Source organism: Micropterus dolomieu, unplaced genomic scaffold (assembly GCF_021292245.1).
Source record: "Micropterus dolomieu isolate WLL.071019.BEF.003 ecotype Adirondacks unplaced genomic scaffold, ASM2129224v1 contig_5400, whole genome shotgun sequence".
Taxonomy (NCBI): Eukaryota; Metazoa; Chordata; class Actinopteri; order Centrarchiformes; family Centrarchidae; genus Micropterus; species Micropterus dolomieu.
This window is the reverse complement of record NW_025734389.1, coordinates 5,368-18,668: the sequence shown is the minus strand read 5'-3', so window position 1 is coordinate 18,668 and position 13,301 is coordinate 5,368. Positions and strand designations below refer to the sequence as shown.

The window sequence follows — 13,301 nt, the reverse complement described above, 5'->3', positions numbered from 1 at the left end:
ATGAAGGTCGGGAAAAAGCCTCAGCCGTCCCGAAATCCTCCGACAGATCACGCTGTGAACCCATGAGTGAAGCCGCCGGGCCGCCTCAGCGGCCGCAGGGCCCGCGCCACGGGGAAAACACATCCGGCCATCCTCGGAAAAGAGAGCCATGCTGTACCTCAGTACCCGCACGGAAAGGGCTTCGCAACGGGCGCAGGCAGCCCCCTCGAGAGCTGCCCGTGCGTGCTCCATCCCCAAACATGAGACACACATCTCATGAGAATCTCCATCCGTGATGTACGGAGGGCAAGAAAAAAACACACCTTCTGTACATCTGGTTGCCGGACATGCTGGTAGACTTCTTCTTCAGGTAAGACATACTGCTTGTAGGACTGGAACTTTCTTCAAACAACATACAGAGCGCCTGCTGAAAAAAAAAAAAGCTAATGATGAGTGTGTACAGGTGTGCTTTATACTCCTCCGGTTATTCCGTCACACCTTACCGTTCTAGCAACAGGCCAATAGGATTGGAGTGATTTCATTCACGTTCAGACCTGCTTCGCCTAGAGGCGTTCCCATAGTGTCGTAACCGACGCAGTTCGAGTTCCCTCGAAGGGGAACTACAGATTCAAATACAAGAGGAGGAATGGTATCACATGTGCGAGACACAATGTACATCTGTAGAGATTTAAATACAGAGGGATTTCTGCTGGAAAAACTTGACTCGCTATTTTATAACACCAAAAATAAAATCCAGGCAACTTGCTATATAACAAAACTGTTGGAGACTCTGTGGGAGTGTGGAAGCAGACCATGCACACATCCTCTGGAACTGTAAAATAATGAGGACATACTGGCAAAATGTTAATCTAGTTGTAAAGAAATTCCTTGGGATAAGAAATCCCAAATACTTCTCCAGTGATGTACCTTTGGAATATTGAGAAGGCTGTAATAAAAGATCTACCCTAAATGGACTTTTGTGAAAAAAGCCACAAGATCCAAGAAGAACAAAACTACAGGGGATGAGGAGAAGAAGGTCAAACGCAACAACATTGTGATTCCATACGTGTCTGGAGTATCAGAGAAACTCAGGAACCCAAGAACACACTAAGACAGATGCTGGTACACCCCAAAGACCACACACCCAAACACAAGAAAAGCAATGTAGTGTATGCGGTCCAATGCAGTGAGGAATGCACAGACCTGTATATTGGGGAGACTAAGCAACCACTACACAAACGCATGGCTCAACACAGAAGGGCCAACTCCTCAGGTCAAGACTCAACAGTTTACTTACATCTGAAGGACAGAGGACACTCGTTTGAGGACCACCAGGTAAACATTTTAGACAGAGAAGATGGATGGTTTGAAAGAGGTAGCCAACTACACCCGGGTTGAGAAGCCATCATTGAACAGAGGAGGGGGTCTACGCCACCACTTATCCCCTACTTACAATGTTGTCCTTTCATCACTTCGCAGGAAACTCAACAAACGTAACATATTGGCCTCCGGTGAAGATACCAACGATGGTCGTTCAGACTTGGTCACCGCTAGTACTAATGACCGTAAAGACTGTCGTTACAACAGCCAGGAACACTAACGAACCAGCAGTACCGACGATCCTGGCAAACAACCCCACTGAGGTTAAATAGCTGAGTTTCCCTACCAGTCAGTCAGAACTGAAGAAGTCCTTTGGATGAGGGACGAAACGTCTTCTAGTATCTTCAACCAAGTCCAGTTGCCCTTGACTTTAACCTTCAACCTATGGTTAAAGTGCTGTGCTTATCTGAGAAATGGAGAGGCTACTACTGTGCACTGGCTTAACTATGCCAGAGAGACCAAACTGGGGAGCTTTATTTCCACCAAAGAAACGGCAGAAGTCAGCAGTGTGGGAGAATTTCGGGTAAACAAAGACTGACCAGGGTGTTATTAAAGAGTTGACTTATAACCTGATAAAAAATTTGCTGTCAAGAGGTTGCTGCTACAGGAGCAAATAACTACATGAAATTTGATGCAGCACCTGCACCAGCTTTGCATGCCCAAGTAATACATAATAACGGAGTTAAATACCGTGGTAAGTTGGTGGGGAATTAAATATAAACATGTCACTTACAGTTGATGCCGTATTGGTGAGAGTCGAGCTTTCAGTGCAAGTAAACAAACAAAGCAGCATGTAACCTTTCACACTCACCGAAACAACAGCACCACTGCACTATAGACAGGTTTCTTGTACACTACTAGATATAGCCTATATCCATAGCCTATCCTCTGGTCTGAGAGGCTGCAGTGTTTTCAGATCAGCAACTCCTCTGGTTAATTATTGTTCCAGTAAAGTGGATTCATTTCTAAAATGCGCTGCTGAATAGGTTTTCTGTCACTTTTAAGAATTACGGGGAATAGTATGTGTTTTTAATGAGAAAGAATGACACGTAACTCCAAAACCATGGGATCCTAGTACCATCCTCATATTTTTCTAAAAGGTGTTTTGTATGGAAGATGAAACATGTTTTCAGGATACATTCACTTTGCATCACTAATATAATATTAGCCCATGACTGTAACCAACCAAGTTTGTTCAGTATGATTTCTGAGGCATCTGTTACACGTTTGGCTTTTCAATAGCTAGTTAGCTTATGCTAAGGCTAGCATCTCTTCTGACAGCCAGAAGAGACGCAAGACGGCGTACTGACGTCACACGTTGCCGTAAGTGCTGCATTAGAAGGCTGTTCGAAACTAATGTAAACAGAGCTGCCTTCACTTGAAAGTGATGCCTTCTGAGGCAGCTGTCTATTACGGTATCAAGGCAGCGAGGCAACTGCCTTCCGTTTCGAACACAACCTAAGCTAACCGCGCCTAAATTTGGAGTGCACACATATTCAAGCCTTTATGGTAAATACACTGAAACGGCCCAGAGCGAGCTGACAGGCAGGTTAGAGTCTTTATCCTCTCAGTTTGTCTCTTTACAAAGACAAGTGTTGCAGTATGAGAGTCCTACCTGAAGAGAGGCTGTGAAGTCTTCATGTTACGCCATACCAGAACCACATACAACATTATTTATCATACTGGGTCGGACTTGATGAATTTAGCGCGAGGATATACGTCCGTTTTTTAAAATAAGATTTTGATACAGTATGGAAATAAGATGAATTGAATTATATTCACAGAAAGTATAAAACATATTACATGTGTACATTAAAAGTAAAAAAAAAACAACAGCAATAAAATCTTGTGAAAATTACTTGTACAACACTTGTACAAATGTACAAAATTTCTTCCGGGGGGCATGCCCCCCATTACCCCCCAAGACTGTCCGAGGTCCACCCACCATAGTCTCCTAAAATCCTGTGGGAAACACTGCTGTTCATCGATCAGTTTTCTTACTGCAGTAATGTAGCGCACAGTAAGTATTTCAGAGCACCTGAACCTGACAGCTGCCTTAATGTCCACAGAGTCACTGTGTTATAAAAAAGTCCCGTGTAGCTTATAGATTTTATTCTGTGCTGAGGATAAATCCACGATGTCCGGAGATTGTCTGTATCATCGATGACAAATTGAGCATAAAAGCGGTCATGTTCAAGATCATGTTTGGGTAAACAAAACTAATAGCTTATCTAGCTGGGATATCAATGTTTTTAAAGACGTAACTGCATTCAGCTATGTGCTTTGATATCGACAGTATGACTGAGGAAATGTCAGACAGCCGACATACAGAGGGCGCTGTTTAACTGGTATTGCATTGTGTTGCATGTAAAGAGTGGCCGAGCAGTAAAGCGCTCTTGAGAATGGCAGTCTGCATTAGTGATGTGCGATACCACTTAATTCCTATCTGATCCGATACCAAGTATACCAAGGATAGCCTCTTGAGATACATGATCTCATTTTCAAGAGGGTCCTATAATCATTGGGCTTGGGCCTTTTGCTTGTTTGCTTTGCTTTACCCCTGCCTGTCTTACACTTCCACTGCCTAGGCATGCTAGAAAAAAGGTGAAAAGTGCAAAAAAACATTCAGAATCATCATAAGGGGATGGTTATAACATTTTGATAAACTGTTACAACCATTTGGAAGAATCAGAATCAGGAGCTTTATTGCCAAGTAGTGTTATACATACAAGGAATTTGCTTTGGTGACAAGGTGCTACACGCAGACAAACATACAGTTGACATAAATAAATGTAGGAATATATAAATATGGAATAGACAATGCAAGTTATAATACAACTATTTGCAGAGAAAGAACAACGTCGCAGATATTTACTTGTGCGTTATTCTGGGGTTGTGTTAAATATATAAATATATAAATTGACAATATAAAAATACACAACAACAAAGATTAACAATTAACAAACGTGCAATGTGCCAGGTTTGTGCATGATATGAAATTAAATTGTATTTACAAGTGCAGAGACATTTGTATGATTTGAAAGGGGGGAGTGTATGGAAGATTTTATTGGACTTCAATATTTGTAACCCACAGAAAACAATCCACAAATGTGTACTATGATGCGCAAATATTTCACTATCTAAAAAAATATATATTTTTACATTTGTGATGTGTAAAATCATATCCACAAAAATACAGAGTGACTTCTACACACAAAACAGTTTTTGCACATTTGCAGATTGCTTTCTGTCAGTTTGTGGGTCATGTTACATTTGTAACTTCCTTTTTACACATTTGTGGAATTTTGTCCAATGTGTACTGCGGAGATCTGTAAAAAAAATATACACAAATATCTCATTACCCAAAACATGTATTTTCACATTTGTGTTGTGTAAAATCATATCCACAAAAATACAGTGATAAGTCTTGTTGCACAGTGAGCTCACGTTGGAGAGAAATATTGCCCGTAGCGGTGTGCGGAGTTCCCTACCGCGAAGACGCACGAGCGACCCGGCTCGTTTTCCTCTCCTGAACAACAGCGAGAGAGCCCTTCACCAAAATGTCCAATAATTCCACTGATGACCTGAGAAAAGTGGGAACTATATCCGCTGGAGTTGTTCTCCTGATGTTCATGAGCTCTTCTCTGGTAAAAGAGCACGGGGAATCACAGCTGAAAACTAAATTAACACACAAAAACAAAATAAAGCACCTAACACAGAGGCCGCTATACTAGTGCCATTTCCCCACAACAACCAGCCATTACATAGCTAGCTGTTTAAGGTCTGTGAGTTTGAAGCTAGCATGAATGCAAAGCATCAAATTAAATTCAAGAACGGCTACTTCAGGTGATATAAGTTGCAACAATGCAATAAAATGAATGCTAGGCAAAAAAAATGATCTTGATTAAAAAAAATACTTTCTTACCTGAAAATCAGATTTTTGCTTTTAAAATTCACAGTGCTGCTAACAGAGACATGTCACTTCTCATGTGAGCTTGAAAATTAAATTGGAGTCTACGATATTCATGACATCACCGCAGTTGTTTTCTGATATACTGAAAGTGTTACAGCTAACCCAGTGTTACACCACTCCCCGGTCTCCCCTATTAGCTCTGGAAAAGATGTTTTGCTGACAGTATAGTGAACCAATGAACTGTATACATGGTGAGCATTAAAGATAATTTTTGAATTAAAAAACAATAGAAAGAAAAACATCTTAACTAGATTTTCTGTATTTTGTATCTTTAAACCACAACTTAGATCTCCCTCAGAAGTTGTCTTCATGGAATGGAATTAGGTATGTATGTGTGTGTAGGTGGGGGTACTTGGACTCGTGACCTCACTGACCTATCTCTTTACCATATGTGGTATCAGCCCTGGCAGTTAATGATATCACTATCGTTCTATTCATTGGAAGTGTGGCATTTTGAGTCATAAAATCCAGCTCTGCGCGTTCTGCGCCAGTGAGCAAGGTGCAAACAAATCAATATTTCCACAGAGGGGAGAATATTACTGCTCATATTGACAGTGACGACACCACCAAGAGCCAATTCACATTTCACAATAACGACCTGCAGCTCAAACATCAGTCATTTTGAAAAACTGCACCAGGGAGCTGAAAGTGCTAATGGCAGCTGTTTAAATTCAGAAAAATGTACAGTACACTACCGCTCTCAATGAAAGGAGCAGAATTGATCGATGGCTCCGTTCATTCACTTTCCCAACCGCCCCCATTTCATCAAAATGGCGTGACCTATGGCTGCTGCCCAACTGGTGGAGCACAGAGGGTTCCCCGCCACAGAGGATATAAATACATGGAGAGCGAGCAATTACCTAGAAGCATTTACCCTCTCATCGTCTCTGTTGGACACCAGGCTCAAAAGATCTCTGACACCATGAAAGTAAGTACAATTCACAAAAACATTTTGGTTTCATTCAGTTGGAAAATCTGCATATGAAGCGTTTTTTTTCCTTTTTCCAGCATAGTTTCACCTCTTTATAGGGGTACTATACAGACAAATTTGCAATGTAGAAAAGTGAATACAGTTTTCATCTGGATGCATTAATGAAAATTAGAAGATAAAAACATTACAGTAAATTACTTTCTAGAATTCTGCAATTCTTAAAGGTAGCCGAAGATTTTATGTCATTTTATGCATCAATTGCTGATGCAAAACATGTTTTTACATACAGGTCTGTATCTACAGATATAGCCATAATATGCTATTTAGCACAAAAGTATCAAGGTTATGAATTCATTTTAGGTTGTAAAATAAGTAAACAAGTGCGTATTGCGTTAATCAGAACACGTCAGATTGAGTGTTTCTCTGAGAAGGATGTAGCTGTGAGAAATGGGAATTAAAGAGTTTGTTCATATTTCCTATATCCCTCAGGGTTTGAGGACCATCACATTAAGTTATGTACTCACCCTTTTACTACTGGCGTCCTTTATTGCACAGTCGTGGAGTGCACCGAAGGTAAAGCTGCTTTATTTCTGTTCTCTGAAAATGACTGATTTTTAGCTAACAGGGCAGGATTACAAAGCCTAAGAATAAAATGTACAGCTCTTAGATGAAGCAAAATCATTTTCTTTGTTTCTTCATTAAAGGGCTCTTTCCAACGGAGAAACTGGACCCCGCAGGCTATGTTGTACCTCAAGGGCACTCGTATGTATTTAATTACTGATCCCATGCCTTTATAGATACAACATTATGTAATATGTAAAATAATCATATGAATAAATACACAATATATAGTCTAATATAATCATAACATTTTATTTAAAAAGGAAGTTTGTTTTATTCCATGCCAGTCATAATGTGAAGATAAACAAGGCAGAATTTAAATGTGAAATACTTCTACAGACTGCTGTAACTGAATAAAAACAGCTCTTTATTGTGAAAGGAATGAGTTTATACTGGGTATATTACAAATTGTGTGTAGATTCATTCATATTGAATGACTAATGTAGATTTCATTTCTTATCTGTTTCTTTCTGGGGGGTCTAGAGGGACGCAGATTCATCTCAGAAGACCGAAAAGAAGGAGATGTCTATGACACATTACACTTAGGTACAACAAACATTACTAAGCAAAATTGTTATGTAGTTTAAACACACATTGTTAAGCATCTTTCTATAGTAATCTGAAAAATGGTAAGCGAATAATAATAATAATAATAGTAATAATAATAATAATAGTAATAATTCCTAAAACAGTCTTGGAATTGGAATCACCTATGAAGTGGACAGATAATCCGTGTTTGGTGTTTGTTCCTTGTCAGAGACCCGCAGTCAGAACACAGAGAAACTGAGCGTGGATCAGGCTGCCACTGTCCTGCTCAATTTCCTGCAGCAGACCAGAGAGGGAGGTGAGGGCAGCAGCTGGACCAGATATGCAGGTTATATTTAAGGCCTGAGGTTTGGTTTCAGAAACACGGTTAAACTAAAGTTTTAAAATAGATTATGATCAAAATGGTTAATGCATTTTTCTTAATTATATGTGTTTTTCAATCAGACGATTAGGGAAGAAGTCAACACTCTCTCCAGCACTGAGGATGTCCCAGATGTGCATATCACAGTTATATCAACTCAGAGCTCAGAGAATTATTATTGCTAAACAGACAGAGGTCACTGTTCACAGAGATTTTAGTGAGTTAATCAAACTGGAACTGTAAAAGTTGGGGGACAAAGACAGGATTTTAAAAATGTAAACCTGTGTGGAGCTTTGGTCTCCCCATCTGGCAGTGAGAGTAACTACACATACAGTCGATGCATGTTCATGATGTACTCAGCCCAGGCTTATGTTAAGAAATACTCACAAAAACACAGGTGATGAAACATTTCCACAGTTCCAAGACAATAATCCGTTATTTAGGTAGAGTAAATGTGAAAGCTACATAGTCTACTCCCAATATGTTCATCTTCCGCTACATGCCCTCCTCTTCTCTCAGGACTCTCCAGTGAGGAAAAACTGTCATCACTCTCTTTTTTTGGCTATAATCCTTCCTCTGAATGCAGAGTTCATATTTTATCTGGACCATCAGAAACTTCAAAATCAGAAACACTGACACCATAGGCTCTGATAGTTGCTGTAGCTACTCCGGTTGCTCCAGAGCCATGTAGAGTTGGTATGACTGCATACAATACAATGTTACCAAAGAATATTAACACAAACTATGCAATCATCTTTCCAATGGAATGGATTTTTTTTACAGCATGGCGGATCATGGAGCTCTCTACATGGCTCTGGGTTGCTCCCCACTTCAGCTTTGGAAAACCATCATTAATCAGCATTGTGTAAACTCATTTGACGAGGGCATGAACGTAACGGACATTCACATTTATGTTTTAAAATGTCATTGAAATTACTCCCTTGGTCATACTGGATAACTACTGGATACTACTGTGCATGTTCATTGCAACATGACTGTCTGCAGTTAATTTAAATTAGTTTAATGGTTTTAAACACAAAGACCTCTTACCACCCTCTCTCAGCACCTGCTTGAGAAAGCTTTAAGACATACTTTCAACAGGCAAAAGTAGTACAGGATTATCACACTCGCACTGACCTCAGATTTAAGAATCTTTCTAATATTTTGAATACTTTTATTGATGGCATAGGCAACAAAAGACATACAATATCAGAAGATGGGGTGTTTTTTTCTACAGGACATAGCGGTCCAGACTTAAATTCTATAATTTAATGTTACTTTTCTCTTTCTCTCATCTAGCCGATGAAAACCCAAATGACGTGTATTTCCAGGAGCTGCCGGTGTGGAAGAGAGAATATTTCTGATTTTTGAATACAAGGTGTTCGGTTCTTTGTGAGGGAGAAGAACAGCTGTTTTGTAAATATGAATTCTCTGACTACGTTTGAAATGTGATGTTTTAATAAAAAGAGTATGTATTCATAGCACTATTAGTCTGGGTTGTCCACGTTTCTTTCCTTCAAAAAAATGTTGAGGAAATGTTTCTACTGATATTATCACAAAGTGTCTGATAAACAGATATTATTTATTATGCTATATCAAGTATACAAATAAATATTTTGTGACATGACCAATGAGAAACTTGCTGAATTTCTGTCTTTCGGCATCAAATATTTGTCTTATTTATGTCAACATTTTAGGTGCATACACACTTTTTGGGCATTTTCTCTAAGAAAGATTGTCTGGTTTTAGAAATTACAGGATAGAATGTACATACATCCAACTGGCTTTTCTGTGAATGTTTCTGTTTTGAATCAAAATATGTAATTCACGTGAAGATCCGAAGCAGTTTTTTGTTTTTTGGGGGTTAGGTGTCGCTGCTGAATGAATGAGCGCCACTACTAAAATTTTACACAATCATTAATGAGCATGATAACACTCAATGCTTAGTTAGCTTCCTCTTCTCATTCTTCAAAGGACATCTATGTGACAGGTGCTGTTAGAGAGCGTAAGTTGGGTCTTTTAAGGAATAGGGCTGTGTGTACTGTGTGAGTGAGTGAGCATCTGGCAGTAAGTAAATGTACAGTGTAGGTCACAGTGTGTCAGTTAATAAAAGTCTGTCTGTTGTTTCCAATCTTCTGGAAAAGTGAAGGCCGTTAGCACTAGCAAACATTTCCCCTGGGCAGCATGTTTTTTGGCTCCTATGTAACGTTACGTAATGTATGAATGTAAAGGAAAACTAGTTAATATGTATAAATAACTCTGGCCATATAGGCCAATGTTGTTACAGGAAAATTATATTTGTAAATATTAACGTTATGAAAGAAACCAAGAATCAAATGAACAATTAAAACAGGCACACATGATTAGAACTTGTTAGTGCATTTTTTTTCATTATTATTAGGGCAGATATTAAGGCAGACAAGACACGCCTAGAATTATTGGATTGCATAACTGCTTAGCAAGTGAAATCTCTTGTTGTGTATAACCTGACTAAGAGGAAGCACATATACTGAAAACAACATGGGGCCTAGCCATCACAATTAAACTGAGCTAAAGAACAGGAGTCCAGGTTTTGTGATGGGCCAGGGCTAGTATATTCTAAACCAGCGCTATCAAGGCCATTTAACACTTTCAGGACATTTTGGTTTTGTCTTAAATCCACAGATTTTAAAGAAATCCTGGTTCCAGATGTTCTGGATTTAAAGCTTTAATTTGACCTGGCATCAGCAGAAAAAGGAGTACAATAGGTGATGACATTGGATATGTGGCAGTTGTGAGGAAGCCTGTTCTGTATTTTTGGTCAGATGGTGATTATTCTGTGCACGCCTTGCACTGTGTGAGTGGATAAACACATCATGGTAAACATCAGTTTCCTGACTCTCCTGGTTACTTCTTCTTGCCCTCCGGCACAGCACCCATCACAAAGGGAGCCTGGATGTTCAGCCGGTCCCTCTCAGCCTCCTCGTCTTCATCATAGGGCTCATCATCATTATCCTCTACATCACTGTGGTGGGGGGTGGAGTGGAGGGAGGCAGAGGGAGAGGGGGGCACCGAGTAGGGCCGAGGATAACGGAAACCCTCTGTCTGTGGAAACAAAGGAATCTAGTTATTTCAAATTACGCTTCAATCATACTGCAGTTTCATTTCATTCATATAAAAAGCTGGCAGTTACTTTAAACTTGGTGCAAATAGATTTTCCATCACAATCAGCTGCTTTCTGGATTGTGTTGAAGTCCTAAGATGGTGCGTTCACGTGCTGGTAAGAAGCTGCAAAATCAGAGATCTAATACTTGCACTCCACTCTTATTAACTTTTGCTTTTCTTCTCATTTTCCCCTTTTGCCTCCTTTCCTCTTGATTCATCCCTTCTATTCCCCTCTTTGTTCCCTTCTCTCCCTTTTTTTCCTTTCTTGCATTTCATTTTATCCCTTACCCCCTCTTTCTTGCCTTTGTGCTTTTTTCCATCTGTCCTTCCTTTCATTCTTCTTTCCTACTTAGAAGGAAGGGAAATAAGAGGGGGAGTCTTATTTTATGTAACACTACAGAGATCGGCACCAGCTCCACTCCACAATGATATCTTGTCATTCATCCAAATGTTAGCTGTCAATTAAAGACTGACAAATGTGGCTAAAATCCACCAGCATTCACTGTGTGTGTCAGTCAGTCCATGAGAGGGATTCTCATGTACAAGCATGTGCAGTTAGAGGAACACTGCTACTAAAAATGTGTTAATGTGTCAAATTTAAAGCCCTGGTTCTTGGCAATAATAAATTAGATTTGTTGTATGGTTTTTAATGATACAATGACAATTAAGGTTATTGTATTCTATTCTAAATAATTATTATTAATGGTTACTTTTTTTTAATTTAAATTAATGCCAAATCAACAACTTTCAATATTCTAATATGAAATAAGATCAATAATTAGATGCTATTTGTAACTCTAAATATCCTTCAGTACAGTCACATAGTTGTAGATGTTTTGTTTCATTTTCAAGTTCAATCATTCATTCACAAACTCATTTTCATGCACAGTATCCTCACCTTCAGAGGGGCCATGGGGTCCATCTTGAACTTGTCAGGGAGAGCTCTGCTAAGTGCAAGATGGCGGGCGTGTATGTAGAACTGCAAATCACAAGTCAGCAGAGATGTACATCAACAACTAAACAACATTTGACTTGCTAAGTTTTGCCTTTGTTTTGAGATTTGAGGTTTTTAGAAAGTGTCAGGATTATATTACAAACTACAACATGAAAGAAGAGATGTTTTAGAGGCAGGAGGGAATACACTAAAGAAGACTTCCTGTTTCTGTCCAAAAATTTACATCCACTTGACTACAGCTCAGTTTCAAACCTAATGTGCATCTCAATTCTAGTCTAAAATGAGCACTACTTTCAAACTGTATGGAAACTGTTGTAGTGATTATTATTATGATTCCTATCACGTGAATTGTGTGTGCAGACATGAATACTGTTTTCTGCCTGATAGAGATAATTTTGTATTCTCTCTTCTATCAAACAGTTATTTGGTGCTGGTGCAGCAGAAACAGACCCTTCCCAGGTATCTCCAGTCCAACAGGTCAGACAGCCTCTCAGTTCGTGTCCGTTGGATGATGCGCTGGCGCCGAGACTGCTGGCAGAAATTGAACATGAATTGGGTCAGCTGGTTACAGGACTCCTCAGCTGAATGGAACCGCCGATCCACAATGTAAATACCTGATAGGAACAGTGAGAGACAAGAGGGAATAATGTAATTCCTCTAAATGAAATGGCTGTTAAAGCTTTGGGATGAGGCAGCAATAATAAAAGACAAGATGTCTTTGTGTATGTGTGTGTGTGTGTGTGTGTGTGTGTGTCCACACCATAGGCAGCAGGGTCTGAGACATGTTCCTCCATGAAGCAGCCGAAACCTGATAGGTTGGTGGTCACACTGGGTATGCCCATTACAGTACATTCACCTGGTGAAGTACAACACAGTTGTCAAAAAATCAATCAATCAAAAAATATAAAACCAAAGCTATTCGACACTGCCAGGGCATTACCTTTTTTAAAACAAGTTACCATCAGAGTCCAGAGCCACGAATGTTTTGTACGCGATGCGCAGCACAAATCATTGGGAGAGACTCGCTGATTGTGAGTTTCAAGAATCTATTACTGTTTACTAAATAGGACATCAACAGGAGGGAATTCACATGGCAGAGCATCCGCGTAAGTTATTTTAAACAGGCTACAGCTGTGTAGCGCACAGAAGCCGTTGCCATGGTTACTATCCATAGAGCGCCTGCCTTTTACTCGCAGAGCGCTGTCTTATCAACAGAGCAATGAGCAAGCGACTACGTCCACTTCGCTGTGACATTTGATCGCTTGTCTTGCTTTTGTTTATCTACTTCTCCCACACGCTACATCCAGCGTAGTCTGCTGAAGCCTCCCTCTGCTGCTTGTTTGGGTGGATGATTTGCAGGCTGATCAACAACCTGTGGTTTGACTGGATGTGTATTCAGAGTCAGTGAGCA

At 39.8% G+C, this 13,301-nt stretch overlaps 2 protein-coding genes across 2 annotated transcripts; one reads left to right on the top strand and one right to left on the bottom strand.

Moving 5' to 3' along the window:
- The first annotated feature begins 5,916 nt into the window (after positions 1 to 5,916).
- Positions 5,917 to 9,281, top strand: LOC123964785 (spexin-like). The gene is made up of 6 exons (XM_046041540.1): positions 5,917 to 6,260; positions 6,753 to 6,836; positions 6,968 to 7,025; positions 7,368 to 7,430; positions 7,642 to 7,728; positions 9,091 to 9,281. Exons 1-6 carry the CDS (start codon positions 6,012 to 6,014, stop codon positions 9,153 to 9,155), a joined length of 606 nt encoding a protein of 201 aa, XP_045897496.1. The 5' UTR covers positions 5,917 to 6,011; the 3' UTR covers positions 9,156 to 9,281.
- On the bottom strand, positions 8,952 to 12,935 carry LOC123964786 (glycogen [starch] synthase, liver-like). Its single transcript, XM_046041541.1, has 5 exons — positions 12,831 to 12,935; positions 12,651 to 12,746; positions 12,341 to 12,504; positions 11,834 to 11,914; positions 8,952 to 10,875 (listed from the first exon to the last, which is right to left on the bottom strand). The coding sequence occupies exons 1-5, from the start codon at positions 12,850 to 12,852 to the stop codon at positions 10,678 to 10,680; spliced, it is 561 nt and encodes a 186-aa protein (XP_045897497.1). The 5' UTR covers positions 12,853 to 12,935; the 3' UTR covers positions 8,952 to 10,677.
- Between the last annotated feature and the right edge of the window lie 366 nt (positions 12,936 to 13,301).

Bases quoted from the DNA above. Each gene is read 5' to 3' on its own strand.
- LOC123964785 (XM_046041540.1), top strand. From the start codon at position 6,012: ATGTACAGTACACTACCGCTCTCAATGAAAGGAGCAGAATTGATCGAT. The intron at 7,026-7,367 runs GTATGTATTTAA...TGGGGGGTCTAG, and splicing joins GTTGTACCTCAAGGGCACTC to AGGGACGCAGATTCATCTCA. The intron at 7,729-9,090 runs GTGAGGGCAGCA...TCTCTCATCTAG, and splicing joins GCAGCAGACCAGAGAGGGAG to CCGATGAAAACCCAAATGAC.
- LOC123964786 (XM_046041541.1), bottom strand. From the start codon at position 12,852: ATGGTAACTTGTTTTAAAAAAG. The intron at 12,747-12,830 runs GTAATGCCCTGG...GTACTTCACCAG, and splicing joins GGTAACTTGTTTTAAAAAAG to GTGAATGTACTGTAATGGGC. The intron at 10,876-11,833 runs GTGAGGATACTG...TTGTTTCCACAG, and splicing joins ACCCCATGGCCCCTCTGAAG to ACAGAGGGTTTCCGTTATCC.